The following is a 21595-nucleotide window of genomic DNA, read 5'->3' on the forward strand; positions in this document are numbered from 1 at the left end:
AAAATAATTTTGAAGAAGTTGCAGTAACAAAATTCTTCTAATATGAAATAATGATTTTATCAATTTGCCATCTTTAATTCTTATACAACATGAAGAAAGCGATTACTCCGAGTCGAAGACTCGGAGTGATCCATATCTTCATGTTTTATAGTTAAAAAAATTTAATTTCTAGTTTTAAGTAAAGTGTTAACCTGGAAAAATTTCGTTTTTTTTTGAAAAACCTGGAAAAATCAGGGAATTTCAAATAAGCAAAAGCGTGGCAACCCTGCTGATAAGAAATTACGTGTAAAAAAAAATGGTTACAAATTGAAAATAAAAGCAGATATACAAATTGTACAGAAATTTTATTTCTCTAAATTATAATAATATTTTGCTAAAAGTTGCGACTTAGATATGTCACAGATACTTACAGGCAAAAAAATACTGTTGTAAAAATTGTTAAAATACTTAGAAAAAAGCACTAAAATGTTTATAAATAACTTTAATCGCTAAATTGCAATTTTTTACAGTTTCTGTGAAGACTTTATAATTATTATTGAAACAATTAATATCAAATTTGTTATTAAAACACATCGGTTTATGAACAGCTCAGCTCATAAAAAACTTATGGCAGTGAGTCCTCTATATAATTATATAATCAAGCATTTAAATCGTCAAGCTTGCAAAGTCTTAGTTGCGACTTTTTCAATTAGGCAACAACACTTTTATTGATGTATAGAACAAAGCTAATTTAACTCCACCATTTAAAATCCTCATTCGGAAAAAAAAATTTTTTTCTTTATAAATATGTTATATATTGCAAACTATATTATTTTCCTTTAGAACACAGGATTGAAATGTGTGGATTTAAAAATAATATTTCTTCGCTAAATAAACGTTGGTTTATGAAAAATAAAAGAATTCGCTTTTAAAAATCTTTTGCTCTCAGTTTCTCAAGTCTTAAGATCCCATTGTGTATACTTTTGATTTGTAAACTTTTTGTAATTTTGAGTACAAAACGGCAGCGCTTATTGTACTGGAGACAACGGCGGTGAACATCATGGAAAATGCGACGTAAAATCCACTATTACTTAAACAGACATTATTAGGCGAGGCAATTTCCTGTACGATTTCTTCGTTGACGTTGTCCAAGGCATGATTTGCCATTGGGCTTAAGTCGTCTGGCATGACAACTCTGAATCCACGACCAACTCTCACGCCACTTGGTGCCAGACTGATGGTTGAATTTACTGGGGAAATATATTCAATGGAACGACGACGTCTTCCGGGATCAATTTGCTGAAAATGGTAATTCAATTATTTATACAAATTCAATCTTATGTTTTTAATAATAACTATTAAATTTAAAAATAAGTTTTAATTTAAAATATTAGTTTTTAACATCCCTGAAATTACCAAAACTATTTTTACTTTTTTCATTCTCCTTGACAGTTAAATAATTAAATTTAAGACACTTTTTAAACCTGAAACCATAAAAAAATTATTCTGTTTTTATAATTTTGCTACAAAAATATTTTTTCGACGCTAACTTCAGGGATCCAGTTTTTAGTTAATCAGCAATTTTCAAATAATAAAAAAATTTGTTAGCCAAGACTCAGGAAAATTTTAAAAATAATCAGGGTTTGCCACAGGTCAGAGAATACAGGGAATTTCAAGAACTATCATAAAATTATTACTTATAAATTATTTAATGAATAATTTTACTTAATTATTTCCAAATTAATTGAATTTTTAAAGAGGTACGTTTACAATTTTCATAAATAAGTTAACTTGAGGAAAAATTAATTTGAAATTCTAGAAAATTTCAATTTTAAATGAATTTAATAGAAAAATTTAAAGAACTTAGATTTTTGAAATATTTTAATAATCCACATTCTTCTGAAATTAATGTTATTTAATTTTTCAATATAAATTTCATTAATTATTAAAAATTATGGATTTATATAAGAACTTTAGTTAGAAACACTAAAAAAAATGAATAACTAGGAATTTTTAACAAATCCTTTTCAAAAAATCTCATTCAGAGCAGAATTAAATTTTTGCCCTAATGTTTAATTAAAAGACAAAGCAAGTGTTATGGTGAAAAAGTCCTTTTTATCAGACTTAAAATGAAAAAAAAATCATTGAATTTGGACCAAAAATAACATAGTTGCAAGTTATTTTATTCATAAGTAGTATAGCTAGGCCGGTTCTACGTCAATTCGTCCGGTAAAAAGAAATCTGCATTATCGACAATGGGAATTTAATTATAAGTTACACGTTCCTGCCGCTAGCTGGCGCGGCAGCAGGATCGTGTAACTTACCACGGTCGGTAATGCAGATTTCTTTATACCGACCGAATTGACGTAGAACCGGCCTAGCTATATACTACATTAACTTTAAAAACGTTTTTTTTTTGCTCTTAAATGAAATTTTAGTTGTGTTCGAGTAATTTAATATATATCATCTTTATTTAGTTTTTCGAGACGAACAAGTTGGGACTGAAGATAGGTCCGATTTGAAGTAATTTTTTTTTTTTTTTTATTAATTATCACTACCCCAGTAGCACGTAATATTACAGGAATATTGAGAACACTGCCTTAACATTACCAATATTGCCTCAATGTTGTTAATGTTACTAAAACATTACGTGCTACTGGGGTATGTAGTAAATTGACTATATTATTGTTAAACTATATGTGAAAGATAAGATTTTTTTTGAAAAAATTGGTAAATTTTTTAATGAGTAAAAATATTTCAAATTTGATTAATTAATAAAAGATAATATTTGTTTAAAATAAACCATTATTTTTAAGTTCGCCATAATCAAGTTGTTTACGTTTTTTTTATAATTTCTGGTGTATAATATTAAATAGTTTTTGAACAAAAACGTTTTTAAAAAAAGTGAAAAATTTAATGTTACAAAGAAATATTGTGAATGACGACCATCTTTTGATTAATGATGAAATCTGAAGAAATAATATTATGGTCAATCAATTTAAAAAGCTTTTCATTTTTTTTATATTTCTTAAAAATGTAGCTGCAGCACAGGCAAAAGTTGTAAATAAAATTGTAAATTTTACCTGATTTGGTTCGGGACAAGCGTCACAGTTAGTTTTGCAAAGCTCAACATTACATTCAATGAACAGGTCCATTACATCTGGAAATTTAAAAGCTTGGAAAAAGGCGTAGGCAATAATTGAAGCTCCTGTATTTCCTGTGTCCTTCGTTTTTTGGAACGCTCCAAAGATTTTCGGTTTTAAGATGCAACCTCTTTCATCGGTCAGTTGAACAACGTTCGTAGATGATTCGTCTCTAGCCACACAATCTCGTACCTAATATTTAAAAAATTACAAATCTTAGAAGCAGCATTGTTTTAAGATTTTTACGATGATGTATAATCAATTAAATAAGAGAATTGATAAATTTCAATTTAGTAAAAAGATGTTTATTTTTGCGAACCTGAAGGTCAAAGTCGGGATCGCCCTCGACAGAAATAACAAGAGTCATGGTTTCGCCAATCTTCACGAGACCGTTTGCAGCCGGAGCAAATGGACCTTTTCCAATTTGGATATCCAATTTGGCTGAAGCAGTGTCACCACTGAACGTCACAATTTCTTGATTCAGCATATCAACTGAGAGACTGACAGTGAGAGCTTTATTAATGTTTCCTTCCCATAGACAACGGACTCTTCGGACTGTGTCCCAAACTTCTTGAATTCCGGCCTCATTCTAAAATTTTTGTATTGTTTATTATAAAATTTTGAGTTAACGAGACTAATATTAAGGGAAAGATATTTTTTAATATTTTTATATTAAGGGTAATAGAATTAAAGTGAATGTACATTTTGAAAAAGTATTGGATTAATTAAACTGACTTATTGAAATACCGGAATAAGTAATCTATTAAATATTGGATATTTCAGTTCTGAATTTACAAATTATGCTAATGTCTTTTTCTACTTTATAATAATGTTTTAAATTAGTTAGCAAATTAACATAAGTACAGAAACCACCTAATGGGAGTCTTACTAATAAGAGATTTATGCTAAGTACAAGCAAGTAAAATAATTCTTAATTTTATGTCTAACTTAAATCTGTTTGTCAGTTCTTGAGGTTTAAATTTTTAAAATCTTTTGGTCTAAAATACTATTATAAATTGAATGCATTTACAAAATATCTCTAGGATATCTAATAATATATACTCCAAGCAAGTAAAAATTTTTCACATTGACTCTGAGTTGATAATGACTATGATAACTCTGACTGAATTGATGTAAATATCTAGGATGACCAATTTTTTCGCGTTTTTTTGTAATATTTTAATAATCCTTTAGTGAATAGATACTGATTTTCGTTTCGATAATTTCAGTAATTTGTGTGGTTTTGTCATATTACCTGCAATACTAGGACATTTTCCAAATAAGCCTGACCCGCCTCTCCTTCAAAGTCGTTAATGAATTGCGTTCCGCAGGAGTCGAGACTCACTGTGAATGAATACTTTGTATTTTTTGAATTGGCTTCCACGTATCGGCAGTTGGGCATCATGTAGAAACCCTAGATAACGAAAATATCAGTTTTAATAAAAGAACAATTTTTTTACATCCTATAATTTTATTAATAAAATTACACTTTCACTTTAAATTATAAAAAACTTTAGTGAATGTTTTAAAAATGAATTAACTTTTGCAGGTAATAATAAAGGCGTGTTAAGTAGTTAAAAAATTAAAAATCAATTGAAAACTTTAAATTAAAAATTTAAAAACTTTTATCCTTTGAGAAGGTATACTTATTATATTTTTTTACCTTTGAGTATATTATTCCATCATAGGCTCGATTAAACTCAATGTTTATAGTCATCATACTTTTGCTGCACACGACATCAAGAGCATGGATATGTGGTGGATGATTTATATCATCATCTGGTGGAACGCCCGTTCCAATATCACCTATAATAAAAAGAATTTTGTAAGGGTAAGTCTGGGGGAGATGTTCATTGTTTTTTTTAAAGTACCAACTGTAAAAATTATAAAAAAGCGATTTTTGTATAAACTTTTATTGATAATTAAACAAAATGACTACTGAACTTTAAAGTAACAAAAATAAAATATTTTCCGTAAAGAATGTCTGTAAGTATTCCACATTCTATATTTTTGTAGAGCTTTCGATAACTTTTAAAAAACTCTTAAACTGTTACCAAATCCAATTGGAGTTGGTTACAGTTTTTTTTATACTTTTTAATATTTCCTATATTTATTTCCTATATTTAAAAAAAAATTTTTATTAATTTTACACGAAAAAAAAATCTTTAGCTGATAAAAAACTGTTAAACTGTTACTAAATCCAATTGAAGTTGGTAACAGTTTTTATACTTTTAATATTATTTCCTTATTATTATATTTTTTTAATTTAAAATTTTGTTTAATACTTTTACACAGAAAAACATCCTGATAAAAAACTGTTAAACTGTTACCCAGTTTGAATTCTCGCAAAAAATATTATTTGTAAAAAGAATCAAATTCTTCCAAAGAATTTTATTAAAAATTTTTTTAAATAATTGAAATTTTTCGTTAAATTTTATTAAAATTGTTTTGAAAATAATTGAATTCTTGCGATGAATTTTACTGAACTTATAAAAATAATTGAATTCTTCAAAGAATGTTTCATTAAAATTTTTGAAAATAACTTAATTCTTAACAAGAACTTTATTCAAAATTTTTTTTCAAATAATTTAATTCTTGCGAAAATGAATAGGTAGTCAATTATGTAGCTAATAAGTAAATTTTTTAAATTTCGAATCTGAAATTATTTAAAAATTCGTATTTATATTTGAAAATATAAAATTTTGTAACTTGCAAAATAATAAATGGAACAGTAACATTTATACTGTAGTAATTAATCATTATTACATTTATTATTATAATCATAAGAATGTAAAGAATAAAAATTATAATTTATTTTAAAAAAATGGTTTGTTTATATTATTTAAATATTTATAAATATTTTCATTATTACTTGATATAAATATATACACAGCATTCGCAAAATCTTCAAGTTTTTACGATATTTCTTCAAATTCTTCAAATATGTCTCAGATTGCTTTAATTTTTTCAGATTTGATGAAAAATCTTCTAACCAAGTACCTATAGCACTGTTTTGAAGTGGGTCATAATATATTATGGTGACAATATTCGAATAAAATACGTGAGGGAGGAATTTATCCATACTTATACTTCTTTTGTTAATAAATGAAAATTAAAAAAATTAATTAATATGTTTTACCTCCTCCAGGAGAAGTACCAGGTCCTGGTTGTGGTCTTGGTCCCGGTTGTGGACCAGGTCCAGGTTGAGGTTTTGGTCCTGGCTGAGGTCTAGGTCCCGGTTGTGGTCCAGGTCCTGGTTGGGGTCCTGGACCAGGTTGAGGCCCAGGTCCTGGTTGTGGTCCTGGTCCCGGTTGGGGTCGAGGCCCTGGTTGTGGTCCCGGTCCGGGCGCTGGACCAGGTCCTGGTCGTGGCCCTGGTCCCGGTTGCGGTCCCGGTCCTGGCGCTGGACCAGGTCCTGGTTGGGGTCGTGGCGATGGGAAACCGGGCATTGGCCTTGGCTCTCCCGAGGGATATCCTCCATTTGGAGGTGGAAGATAAGTCGTGGATGAAGCCGGATATCCGTTCGAGTCGGAGAATGGTGGCGATGGACGGGGAGTGTACGGATAGCCATTAGTTTGCGTGTTTGGCGTGTAGGAAGGCCTTGAAGTGGAAACTGGGGAGGAAGAGTATCCATTGTTCGATGGCGTGTATTGGCCACCAGCAGAATAAGGTGGTTGTTGCGATGTCGCAGGTTGAAAAGGTCGCGGCTTTTCCGGCGGCCTTTGCGTACTGTAAGGTGGTAAATAGGTATTGTCCGACTGCTGACGCGCTGAAACAAATTCAATTCCAAATTTTAGATTTCTTTTCATTTCATTAAATTAATTACATTTTTCACAAAGAATTCGGAATGGTCCATACATTACGTAACACTTTTTGGAGGGAGGGAGGGGGGTGGTCCAGCTATTTGTTACGATAAGCAAAAAAAATACATACATTATAATGTATGTAACAGTGTGGGTGGGGGGTCAACATTTTCAAAAATTATCGTTACGTAATATATGGATGGCCCCTTCTAAGTAATAGTTTTTTACCTTTTCGGACACTTTGAGTCTGGTAAATATTTTGAATCCACTCTAAAATATTTCTGGCCATTATATCAGCCGCTGAATCAGCAGTATCTCGTATTTTTCTAGATTGAACTGATAATATTTTTATTTTAGTTTAAAGGTTTATGTAAATATATTTACTATTTAAAAATTATTCATTATTCTTGTTATCAAATTACCTGCACTTGAGCTAATGGACGAGGCATGATTATTTTTCGAAGCAGCCGCTAAACTAGAAATCACAATTAGAATCCCCACAATAAGTTTCATTGTGGCCCTGAAACAAAATTTTATTTCTGTTATGTTCTTTCTAAAGTTTTTTACTTTTTATTCCTAAAAATTGTAAAATATTAAAATCAATGTTATATTAACAAAAAAAAATTTTTTACCAGTAATTATCTATTTTTAATAATTCTTAAAAAAGTTTCTAGAGAATTTTCAAATCCATCTGGTCACAATTCAATTTTACGAAATTTCGATTATTCGGAAATTCTCCAATTAAAAATATATTAGAAAATAAAAACTTGAAATAATTTCTAAAAAAATTCAATTAAACTATTCCCAAAAAATTATTTTTTCAGATATGTTAGTTAAAAGTATGAAAAATTCGGATTATCAAACATTTTAATTTGAAATCTTTTTAAAATTTAATTATTCCTAAAAATTCACGCTGTAATGCTTTTAATATTTATTTATTTTAATTATAAACGGGACGTGCTAAAATTTTTATCTACAATTTTAACCGAAATTCACTTTGAAATTAAATTTTTATTAGGGGAATGTAGTCAAGGTTGGCCTACTGTCTAGGTAGGCCACTCGCGTTTTTTTGTCAAGTTCACTAGCGCCACCTACGCGCATTTTTGTCGAAGCTTGTCTTAGTGAAACCTAACTTTTTGTTCAATTACATTTTCGGAAAATCGAAAATTGTGTTTTCTGTGACGTCGGTACAAAAAAAGCTCAAAAAAAGTTTTGTGCATAATGTGAAAAACCATTAATAAAAGATAAAAAACAAATTGAATCGTCAAGGCAAGTATGCAGAAAATTTGTCGGACTCATGGTTGAAAGGAAAACAAAGTAAAAAATCGAATCCCGAAACGTATTTCTTTATGGTTACAACAATTCGGTAATGTTACTTACTGTCAAGGTCGGCCACTATGTGTTTAAAATGCGCAAAGTTGAGGACGAGCTACTTCATTTGCAAAAACTGCAATTCTGTATAACTCATAATATAATTGATCATCTTATTAATATTTTTATTCAATTTTATTAATATTTTAGTGCAAAATTTTTTTTTATTTATATTTATTTTTTTATATTGTTTATTGTTATTATTTTGTTATTTCATTAAGTTACAAACTGTAAACAATAAAGAATCAATTTTCCGTAACTCCAAACATGTTATTTTATTTTTTAACGATTAATGCCCTTTGAATTTTAAACATGGCCGACCTTGACTGTAATGGCCAACCTGGACTACAAATTTTTTTTTTTTTAAATCTTTATAACTTTTTCATTTTTAAACCTGTCAATTTACTTTGTACAGAAAAAATGTTCCTATTAAACAGGACTTTCCAACCATATACTTCAATTGTCCAAATTCATTTTTAAAAAAAAGTTATAAACAAAAGTCAAAAAGGTGGCCGACCTAGACTATGTTCCCCTACAAAATTCTACGAGAATTCAATTATTTAAATAGATACAAAAATAAATAATTTATTTAATAGTTGAATATTTCTTGAAATTGAATTTTAATGAAGAATTTAATTAGTAACTTAAATAAATAATTTTTGTTGAGGAAATTAATTAAAATTTTACTGAAATTTATTGAACTAAAAAATTTTATCACAAATTTTTGAAAATAATTGAAAACTTTTGAAGAGTTTTATTACAATTTTTAAAAATAAGTGCATTGCATTTATGCGAAGAATTTACTTAAATTTTGTTTAAATAATTGAAATTTTTACAAGAGTTTTATTAAAATTTTTGAAAATAATTAATTTTCTGCGACGAATTAAAAGTTATTTATGAAAATAATTGAATTATTGCAACAAATTTGATTGAATAATTGAATTTTTCTTAAAATTGAATTATTTCGTTGAGTTTTAATAAAATTTTTAAGAATAATTGCATTTTTTGATGAATTTATTTAAAATAGTATTAAAAATATTTGAAATTCTGCGATGAAAATAATTGGATTCATAAAAGAAATATTATTGAAAATAATTGAATGTTTTCGTAGAATTGTATATCAACATATTTTATTCAATGTTTAAATTTTGTGATAAATTTTATTGAAAATCATTGAATTTTCGAAAAACTTTTGAAAATAATTGAAATTTTGCAAAGAATTTTATTAAAATTTTTAAAAATAATTGAATGTCTGGCGGCATTTTATTAAATTTTATTAAAATAATTGCATTCCTAAAAAGAATTTTATTATTTATCAAAATAATTGAATATTCTTGCAAACGATTTTATTAAAATTTTCTAAAATAATTGAATTTCCAAGAAGAGATTTATTAGTTTTAAAAATAATTGAATTTTGCAAAGAATTTTATTAAACTGCCTCAAAATAATTTAATTTTCGGAATAATTTTATTATTTACCGATATAATTGAATTCTTCCGAGGAATTATTGATGTAAATAATTGAATTCTTGAGAGGAATTTTATTAAAATCTAAAAGAATAATGGAATAAACAATTTTAATTAAATTTATTTGAAATAATTATTTTTAAAAAATGTAATTAAAATATTGGAAAATAATTGAATTCTTGTTAAATATTCTAATATTTTTGTAAATAATTGAATTCTTCCAAAGAATTTAAAAAAAAACATTTTTTTAAATAATTAATTTTTTTAACGAATTTTAATAAAAAAATTTTAAGAATAATTACATTTTTTAAAATTTCCTGTAAATTTGTATCAAAAATAATTGAAATCCTGCGATGAATTTTATTATTTATAAAAATAATTGAATAGTTGCAAAGAATTTTATTAAAATTTTCAAAAATAATTGAATTCCTACTGAGTATAGAATTTTATTATTTATGGAAAAATACAAATTCTTTCGAACGATTTTGTTAAAATGTTTAAAATGAATTGAATTTCTATGAAAAATTTTGTTATTTTTGAAAATAATTAAATTCTTTATAAGAATTTTATAAACATTTTTTTAAATTATTATTTTTTTTGAATATGGGTAATAAATATTATAAAAATTTTATTTTAAATAATTGAATTCTTGATAGAATTTTATCAGACATTTAAAAAAAATTGAATTCCTAAAAATAATTGAATTTCAGTGATAACAGTGAATTTTCAGTTTGTTGTTTATGAAAATAATTGCTTTAAAACTTTTGAAATAATAAAATAATATTAAAAAATTCATTCTTGTAAGAAATAGAAAAAAATTTAAGGTTTTGAATTAGAATTCCTGGTAACTTCATAATTTATGAGCGACAAACTAAAAAGACACCAAAATTTAGAATTTTTTTTTTTAATTCTTAAAATTTAATTTTTTTCTAGGACTTTTAATAAAAATCCCTGAATTTTCCCTGATTTCCCCGACCTGTGTCAACTTTGAAAAATTATTCTATAATATTGAAAAACAAGCAATTAGTACCTAATATATGTATTAAGTTTCTTTTATGTCGCATTTAAAAGACACCATGTAATAATTAAAATGATATGAATAATTAATTAACTGCATAATTTAATTCTTGTTACAAGCGAATGAAGTAGTAGAAAGAGAAGATATTTGAATAGTCTTGAATGAAAATAAATTGTCATCTTCTCTTGTCGCTTTCATCCTGGGGTCTAAAAAAATATATCTCCATTCAACTACGCGACTTTCCCGATGAATTACTGTCGGTTGTTTTTGCCAACCCTGGAATGTCAAATCGAAAAGAGACTGTGAATTTTCTACATAAATCTCGCGTAGTCAACAATGTTGCTCACAGGAAGGAGAAAGTTTTGTCATTATGAAATTAAAGGCTACGATAGCACCTTTTCGATGGTAACATCATTGTCACATACATATATGTACAGTTACATAAATAATACAATGTAATGGAACGCAAGAACATCTCAGATTTTGTAGAATCCCTTGAGGAGGATCTTCAAACCTCTACTGACATGTCTCTGTCATCGGTTCTCTTTAGATCTTTTATAAAGGAAAATTTTGCAAGACTTATTTTTACTTGTTAATATTTTCTAAGATTTTATTTGAAGACATCCTTGAACTAAAGGGGGAAAAAATTGTATGGTCATTACTTTCCAATTTGAATGAAAAAACAAATTTACTCGATGACAGACGTCAATTTATTGTAATAGAGAAAGATTTTAAATTAAAAATTCTTGATTTAAATATAAATGGCTATATTATATTCTTTTTTCCTTTGAACATTTTATTTAGAAGATGAAAATTGTATCCTCAAATGGTACATTGGGGTAAAGCTGATCGTGAATCTTTAGGGTAAAGCAGAGGGTCTTTCCGAATTTTTGATTTCATTGCACTTCTCTCTAAGTTTGAATTTGTAAAAATGTTTGCTAATTAAAATTAGTGACTGACTTTTTGCTTTTGAATTAGTAAATTCTACTAATAAATATTCGTTTCTATTAATTTAATAGTAAAATTAACTAATTCATAAGCAAACAGTCAGTCACTAATTTTAATTATTAAACATTTTCACTAATTCAAATTTAGAGTTTAGAAGTGAAAAATTTGAGTTAATTTAAAATCTAAATTATTAAATCAAAAGATTTTTGATAAGATTCTTCGCAAACATTCAATTTTTTTTAAAAGTGATACAATTTTCACAGGAATTGAATTATTCAAAATATTTCGTAAAATTTTTCGAAAAAATCAATTAAAAAACTTTTTATCTAAATTCTACTGAAAGAATTCAATTATTTTCACAAGCAATAACATTTTTCACTAGAATTCAATTATTTAAAAAAAATTAAATAAAATTCTTTGCAAAAATTCAATTATTTTCAAAAATAATAAAATTCTTCTGAGAAATTCAATTATTTTTTTAAAAATTGATAAATTCTTGAATTCTTTCTTCAATTCTTCACAATTTATTCAATTATTTTTCCAAATAATAAAAATTTTCATAAGAATTCTTCTCAGAAATTCAATTGTTTTTTAAAAAAATTTAATAAATTATTTCTTTAATTTTTCACAAATATTCAATTACTTTGCCAAATAATACAATTTTTCACGAGAATTCAATTATTAAAAAAAATTTTTTTTTAATTTTTCGCAAAAATTCAATTATTTTCATAAATAATAAAATTCTTCTTGTCAGAAAATCAATTATTTTTTAAAAAATAAAGAAATTCTTAAATTCTTTCCTTAATTCTTCACAATTATTCAATTATTTTTGCAAATAATAAAAATTTTCATGAGAATTCAACTATTTAAAAAAAATTAAATAAAATTCTTTACAAAAATTAAATTATTTTTATAAATAATAAAATATTTCTTGTCATAAATTCAATTATTTTTTAAAAAATTGATAAATTATTAAATTCTTTCTTCAATTCTTCAGAATTATTCAATTATTTTTCCAAATAATAGAAATTTTCATGGGAATTTTCATGAGAAAATTAAATAAAATTCTTTGCAAGAATTCAATTATTTTTAAAAATATTAAAATTCTTCTGAAAAATTCAATTATTCTTGAAGAAATTAATTATTTATTTCTTTAATTTTTCACAAATATTCAATTATTTTGCCAAATAATGCAATTTTTCAAGAGAATTCAATTATTAAAAAAATTTTTTTTTAATTTTTCGCAAAAATTCAATTATTTTCATAAATAATAAAATTCTTCTTGTCAGAAATTCAATTATTTTTTAAAAAATTGATCAATTTTTGAATTCTTTCTTTAATACTTCACAATTATTTCTATGAACAATTTAAATGAAATTTTAATAAATAATTTTATTTCTTTATTTTTAAAAATTACTTTTAAATACAATTGTGTTTTTTATGATTAAAATAAATTTAGAAAATAATTGAATTTCTCGAAAATTTAGAATTAAAGTTCTCAGCATGATTAGAATGAAAATAAATGTTTTTGATTCAAATCAAAAAACAGTCAGGAAAATACTGAATCAAATTTTTGTATATCGATTAAAAAACAATTTTTTTTATTCTTTAAAATTAGTTTTCGATAGCTACTTTTTTCAGTATTACAGCTACTTTTTGATACTTTTTTAAAATTAGTTATTGAGTGTGAAGCCTGATATATTAATCTATATGAAAATTCATTCTAATAAAATTCTTTATAATAGGTACACTGTAAAAAGAAAGGTACTAATTTAGTACCAATTTTGGGTATACTAAATCTTCTTTTAGTTCTATTTTAATACCGAAAATCAGCTCTAATTTAGAACCTTTTATTTACAGTATAAATACTTTTTAACTTGTGACTAATAATTTTTTATGGGATATTCATGCGCCCCCGATTTGTCATTCCAAGAATGACTTAACATTATATCATCACTTCATTTACAATTGAAAACAATCAAATTTACTTGTTGAGATCATAAATATTATATCCGAATTCCATACATGACAATATACAACATAAATGTATGTGAATGTGTAATAACACTGATTCTTTTCTTTTTACAATTATTGTTTCTGCATTATTCATAAGCACACCCGATGCCGATGGAGAAAATTTCTTTCGAAAAAAGGAGAATTTTGGAACTTATCCAAATAAAATGTGAAAAAAGGAATTACTTAATGCATTTATTTCAATAAATCTAGGATTGACCGCAGTAGAAAATCAATGTTTGCCATTTCTTATATAATTTAATATTGACCTTTATTGCATTTAATTTATAAACCACTTTAATTTTCATTCTTTATTATAAAATGGACAAGAAAAACCTTCAACTTTTTAAATATTAAATTGAAACGAAACGATTATGAAGCAAACTAAACGAAAATAATCAAAAGATCCGGAGCCTTAATTAAGCAATTTTAAATTGAATTAAATCAAAAGAATAAACTATTATTTTATCAAAATGTAATTCTGAAAATATACAGAGTTTATAATTTTATTTGCAAACTGAAATAATTATTTATATAGAGAAGAAAAAAAATGTATTCGATCATGGAAGACATAATTTCATAATTAGCTTTCTATAACATTAACTCTTTGTCAGAAAAAAAAGTCAACAACTTTACATTCTAATTTATTTATGATTATTGTTCTAGACGAGAGAAAAATGACGAGGAAGATTCGCAAACAGCTTTATGATATCCTTATATGTATATCTATCTAATTTACTAGATTCAAATAGAATTTAATCAGAACAGAGAACCAGAAGAAATTTCCGTATTGTTATTATAATATAAGTCTTGATTATTTTTTATAAACAATATCGACTTTTCCGTTACGTTTCCGATAAAATGATGTTTTACTGTATATAAAATGCAAAATAACGTAAATTAAGAATATATCGCTGAGTCTAGTAAACTTTTAAGATTAATTTTTTTTTTTTTGCAAACACATTGATGTCACTTTGTAGGATCTACGAATTCTTATCAGTGAATTATTCTTAAAGCACGTTATTAATATTCAACTCTTCTTAATAAATTAATTTAACCCATTAACGTCAATTATTTTCATAAATAATCAAATTTGTTACAGAGATTCAATTATTTTTAAAAATAATAAAATTCTTTTTAGGAATTCAATTATTTTCTAAAATTTTCATAAAATTCTTGGCAAAATTTCAATTAATTTTATAAATAACAAAATTCTTAACAGAAATTTAATTATTTTTAAAAATTTTAATAAAATTCTTGGAATAATTTGTTATATCTACTATTTTAATATAACATTTCTCAAAAGAATTCAATTATTTAGTACAAATTTTCTCTTACACGTTTTGAAAAATTTTGATAAAATTTTGTAGATGTATTATGGTCACGAATACCTAAAATCTGACAAAAAAATTTTCAAAAATATCTCAAAATAAAATTTTTTTAGCAATTTTTTAATTTTTTAAAAAATTCGATTTTTGTATTTTTTTTAAATAACTTTTTTCTTTATTAAAATTTTCATTAATTCTTGTCAAAATTATATTCATGGCATGAAAACAAATCGATTCATGTATAATAAAGTATATATTTTATCAATATTTATAAAATAATCGATATTTTTTATTTTTAACAACAAATTCAAATTTTGTTATTTTTTGAAATTTTATCTTAATACTTTAAAATAATTATTCTAATATAATAAAAAATTAAGCAATTGGTATATATTATATTGAGGAAGCTAAATGATCATGAAAAGAACAACTTGTTTTCATAAATAATATAATAAAAATTTTACAGAGGAATTTAATAAATAATTTAAAATAGAATTTACATACAATTTTTCAAAAAATATCAATTAATTAAGAAGTTTTTGATAAAATTCTTCGCAATAATCAATAAAAATTGATTAAAAAAATGAATTATAGATAAAATTTTAGTTAATAATTGAATACATTCAGGAAATCCTCATAGAGGAAGTATTGTAATACCAAAATTTTTCGAGTTCGATTTTTTGACATATCTTTATGTTATTTGACCTCAGGAGTTCAAAAATGACATTTTTAAAAAATGTCATTCCGTATGTGTGTGTGTGTGTGTGTGTGTGTAAACATCACATTTTCATAAATATCTCGAAATCATGAAGAGCTTTTGGGTTAATTTTTTTTTAAATTGTAGATCTCACCTGCGGACATAAAGTGAGACTACTTTCTGATATATTAATAAAGTTTAACTAAATTTTTTTTTATTTTTAATTTTGCAAAAAAAAGTTTTTTGCCCATAACTTAAAAAAAATGTTAGGACACCTATAAATGTTTTTCCATAATTTTGTAGAGCTTTTTTAGACGCATCTTTTGAGCCCTAATTGAACATTTTTCGTCCATATTAACCGGAGTTATTAAACTTTTAAAAATCAAAAATTTTGGAAAATAAGACTTTTTTGAAAATTTTGTTGAAAAACGTAGAAGTAACTTTAAAATTATCGTTATCAACTTGTAGAGCATTAAAAAACGCTTCTATTGACCTATTTTTGAACCTACTTCGATGATAAATTTCGAAATTATTGGTATTTTAAAAACCAAAAATTGTAAAGAATGACATTTTCTCAACTTTTTTGTTTGAAAATTTTTATTTAACTATTAAACTATTATAACTATCTTGTAGGGTATTTAAGAAGACATTTATTGACCCAAGATTCAATCACATTCACCATATTTATAAAAAGTTATTCATATATTTTTCTATTATTTTTATCTCCATGAGGAAGTAAAGTGTTCATGAAATGAGCACCAAAATTATAAAAAAAATATACAACTTGGCAGCGGTTTTTATTTATTTATTTACAAAAACAGTTCCCGCAGTCCAAGTGAACCATAAATGGGTAACTAAAGTTTGATACAAAAAGATACATAATTAGAGAATAACTAACAATAATTATAGAATTCAAAGATTTTATGGACAACTGAATTATAAGAATAAATGTTAGCTCACATTATAAATTTCAAATTATAAAGAATCAATGTAAGAATTAAGAATAGATGTGAAAACTTTTGCTGATGAAAAAAACAAGAAATATATAGATATTAAAATTATTATAGTTTGAATTTTTAGAAGTAATTATCACTTTTGTGAAAAGTCATTTTTGCGAAATATAATTTTTACGAATTGTCATATTTACGAATAGCTATTATTTCGAAATGTCATTTTTGCGAATCGTCATTTTTACGAAAATTAATTTTTGCGAATTGTCATTTAAACGAACTGCCATTTTTTCGAATTGTCATTTTTACGAAATGTCACTGTTGCGAACTGTAATTTTTGCTAAAATTGATATAGTAAACTTGTATGCATAGATAGATTTACTATAGCAATTTTCGCAAAAATGACAATTCGAAAAAATGTCAGTTCGCATAAATAACAATTCGTAAAAATGACAATTCGCAAAAATGACTTTTCGCAAAAGTGACAATTCGTGAAAATGACGATTCACAAAAGTGACATTTTGTTAAAATAACTGTTCGAATAAATGCAATTCGTTAAAATGACAATTCGCAAAAATAACTTTTCGCAAAAGTGACAATTCGTGAAAATGACGATTCACAAAAGTGACATTTCGTTAAAATAACTGTTCGTAAAAATGACAATTCGCAAAAATGACTTTTCGCAAAAGTGACAATTCGTGAAAATGACGATTCACAAAAGTGACATTTCGTTAAAATAACTGTTCGAATAAATGCAATTCGCAAAAATGACTCTTCGCAAAAGTGACAATTCGTGAAAATGACGATTCACAAAAGTGACATTTCGTTAAAATAACAGTTCGGATAAATGCAATTCGGTAAAAGGGCAGTTCGGTCAAATGAAATTTAAGGAATAATCATGCGCCTCAAATTTTATTTGGAATTCAGGGAAAAGTTAGGGAAAAAGAAAATTAAATATTTATGTGAACCCTGTAATAAAAAATCTCATAAATCCAAGAACTTCTCATTTTTGATGAGAGTTGTAAAAATGTTTTAGATGAAACTATGTACACGTCTTTAGGAAAATAGATAAAGATCTAGGAAGAATAGAGTCCAAGTATATGCAGACATGCTCTATTGGTATTAATGCGTACGACCTTGCGAGATCAAGGATGGCTTTCGAATCTGTAATCTGCTTCATTTTAATCTCAAGCACTATTTTAGTGCACCTATTATATAGGTGAAACTGAATCGTGCGACGCGGCCGTGTTATCATATACGAGAACCCTATTGAAGAACTCCTAGCAAACGGCCAAGTATACCAAGGAGAGTTCGAGAAGTCAACCGAGGAGTCGTGTATACGCTGAGGCGAAAGGTGAAAGTGGAGATCTATAGGAGAATTATCATCCTCAAGTATCGTCTTCAGGCACCGTGGAAACATTGCATGCCTGCTCTCGGGCCTCGACTGAATTCATTAGATTTATCTAACCGCTCGAGGATCTATAGCAAGTTCTATTTTCATGAGATGACAAATTGAATTTCATCTCTGCACCTTCACCAATGCAAATGCTCTTCAATCATTGGAACTTTACTTACACAATTCACTAATGTTTTCTAAACTATAAAACAAGTTCAAACTGTCAATATTAGACAATAATCTCAAGGAATATACAATACTGTAAATTTATCAGACTTGTCAAAAAATATACTTCTTCTTCTTCTTCTTCTTCTTCTTGTTGAGGTTCATTTACAAATTTATCACTTTCTCGAAATTTTATATAAGGCACCATATTCGATCCAGCATTTTGAATTTTTCAGGTTTAGAATCATATTTTTTTTATAACTTAATTTTGGTTCAAGAAACAAACTTAGTAAATTTTGAAATAAATCATACAAGACAATAAAAAAATAAATATTTATGCTACTATTTGGGTACTTTTTTAGATTTCAGCCACTAAAAGATACTATTTTTTTAGAATTTCTACTACTTTAAATACGCTAATACTAGAAATCGCAAAAAAACTATTCAAAAAAATTAAAATCAAATTCTTTAAAACGAATCAATTATTTTCAAAAAATATTCAAAATTCAATTATTTTCAATATTATTATTATATATAATATAATATAATTATATTATATTCAATATTATTATTATTATATTATTATTATTATTATTATTATTATTTTCATATTTCGCAAAACAATTTAATTATTTAAAAAAAATCAATAAAATACATCCAAAATTCAATTATTTTCATAAATAATAAAATTTCCACAGGAATTCAATTAATTTAGAATTGCATTTTCAAAAGAATTTTGAAAAAATCAATTATTTAACAAAATTTTCAAACAATTCTTCACAATAATTCAATTACTTTCACAAATATAACATATTTCATGGAAATTCAATTTAAAAAAAAAAATTTTGATGAAATTCTCAGCAAGAATTTAATTATTTTCATAAATAATAAAACTCATCGAAAAATTTCAATTATTTTTATTTAAAATTAATTAATCGAGGAATTCAATTATTTTCACTAATAAAGTTTTCCACAAGAATTCAATTATTTAAAATAAAATTTTCATACTATTTATTATGTTTCGAAAAAATTAATTATTTAAAGCAATGTTTATAAAATTCAAATGAATAGAATTCAATTATTTTCAAAAATAACAAAATTTTTCACAGAAATTCAATTCTTTTTAAACATTTTAATAAAATTTTCCGCAATAATTCAATTATATTCATCAATAATAAAATTATTCAAGAAAAATAAATTATTTTGCGGCATTTTAATAAAATTCTTTGCAAAATTCAATTATTCTAAAAAAATCTAATAAAATCGTTTGCAAGAATTCAATTATATTCATAAATAATAAAATGCTTTTTAGGAATTCAATTATTTTCAAAAAAAATTTAATAAAATGCCACACAGACATTCAATTATTGGCAAAAATTTTAATAGAATTCTTCGTAAAATTGGATTATTTTTAAAAACTTTTCGCTATTAAATGATTTTCAATATTTACTATTTTCGTAGAATTTTCAAACAGAATTCAATAAAAATTTTTGTAAAAATCTTCGTAAGAATTTAATTCTTTTCATAAATAATAAAACTCATCGAAGAATTTTAATTATTTTTGAAAATTTTAATAAAATGCTTAGCAACTAGTCAATTATTTTCATAAATAATATAAAATCTATCGTTTTTAAAAATTTTTTTAAAAGAATTCAATTATTTATAAAAAAATTAGAATTTTTCACAGGAATTCAATTATTTTCAAATATTTTAATAAAATTGTTTGAAAGAAATCAATTATTTTGAATATAATTTTAATCAAATTTTGTTTAAATAATTAAAATACTCCTTATTTGATTTTAATAAAATTCTTCACAAAAATGCAATTATTTAGAGAAAATTAAATAAAATTCTTTGCAAAAATTCAATTATTTTCATAAATAATAAAATTATTCTCAGAAATAAAAAAATTTTCACGAAAATTCAATTATTTTTAAAAAATTATATAAAAATCTTCGCAATAATTCAATTATTTTCATAAATAATAAAATTCTTCACAGGAATTCAATTATTTTTTGAAAATTTTAATAAAATTCTTTGCAACTATTCAATTATTATTTTCATAAATCATAAAATTCATGTCAGGATTTCAATTATTTTTAATACAATTTTACAGGAATTACTCAAAAAATGTAATTATTCTTAAAAATTTAATTTAAACTTCTAGAAAAAATAAATTATTGAAAAAAATGTTTTTTAAACATTCTTAGGAAGAATTCAATTATTTAAAAAAATATTAGAATTTTTCACAGGAATTCCATTATTTTCATATATTTTAATAAAATTGTTCGAAAGAAATCAATTATTTTAAATATACAATTTTAATTAAATTTTTTTGAAATAACTCAATTATTCTTTTAGATTCCAATAAAATTCTTTCCAAAAATTCAATTATTTACATAAATAATTCTTCAAAAAAATTCAATTGTGTCGATAAATAACAAAATTATTCCCGAAAATTCAATTATTTTGAGGCATTTTAATAAAATTCTTTGCAAAATTCATTTATTTTTATAAATAACAATATTCATCACAAGAATTCAATTATTTTTGAAAAGTAATAAATTTCTTCTTGGAAATTCAATTATTTAAAAAAATTGTAATAAAATCGTTTGCAAGAATTCAATTATTTTCATAAATAATAAAATGCTTTTTGGGAATTCAATTATTTTCAAAAAAATTTAATAAAATATCACACAGACATTTTTAATTATTGACAAAAATTTTAATAGAATTCTTTGTATAATTTTATTATTTTTAATTATTAATTATAAAATTCGTTGCAGGAATTCAATTTATTATCAGGATAAGAAAGAAGTAAATATTTTTGATGGAAATTAGGAAAAAGTCAGGAAAATAAAAAATAGAATTAAATTTTTGTCAGTTTTGTGAAGTGTCTATAATGAGTTTTTTTTTTATCTACTACTTTTTTTAGCTTGAAAGCTACTTTTTGCAACATTTTTAAAATTAATTATCGAGTGCAAAGTCTGAAAATCCTTTAGCTACATAAAAATTATTTCTTATTCAACATTTCCTAAAACAAGAAAAATTCGTAAATTGCCTTTGCTTTTTCCTAAAAATATTCCCATAAAAATGAAATACATAAAGATATGCATAGAACGAATCGTTAACAAGTATATTTGAAATCGAGATTTTCATTTGAAGAAGCGACTTGAAAAAATTGTGGTCGTGCAAGTATTCCTTGATTACTTTCACTCTTGGAAAATGTTTTCTTAACACACTTAGAAATAAATGATTCTTAATTTATATTTTTTCAAGACGATAAAATGAGGTGGTTGAAAGTTCTTAATTTTTATA

The 21595-nt window shown here is 24.6% G+C and overlaps 1 protein-coding gene across 1 annotated transcript in view; it reads right to left on the reverse strand.

The window, feature by feature from the left end:
• Window positions 1-256: 256 nt before the first annotated feature.
• Window positions 257-21595, reverse strand: part of LOC122512347 — a 51856-nt gene continuing 30517 nt past the window's right edge. Inside the window, exons 2-9 of the mRNA XM_043628125.1 lie at window positions 7348-7445; window positions 7154-7261; window positions 6262-6891; window positions 4786-4928; window positions 4378-4536; window positions 3442-3711; window positions 3063-3314; window positions 257-1278 (exon numbers count right to left, since the gene is read on the reverse strand). Coding sequence (XP_043484060.1) covers window positions 940-1278; window positions 3063-3314; window positions 3442-3711; window positions 4378-4536; window positions 4786-4928; window positions 6262-6891; window positions 7154-7261; window positions 7348-7438 — 1992 coding nt within the window. The 5' untranslated portion in view covers window positions 7439-7445 and the 3' untranslated portion in view covers window positions 257-939. The remainder of the gene's footprint in view (window positions 1279-3062; window positions 3315-3441; window positions 3712-4377; window positions 4537-4785; window positions 4929-6261; window positions 6892-7153; window positions 7262-7347; window positions 7446-21595) is intronic.

Source organism: Leptopilina heterotoma, unplaced genomic scaffold (assembly GCF_015476425.1).
Source record: "Leptopilina heterotoma isolate Lh14 unplaced genomic scaffold, ASM1547642v1 Lhet_97, whole genome shotgun sequence".
In the NCBI taxonomy this organism is placed as follows: domain Eukaryota; kingdom Metazoa; phylum Arthropoda; class Insecta; order Hymenoptera; family Figitidae; genus Leptopilina; species Leptopilina heterotoma.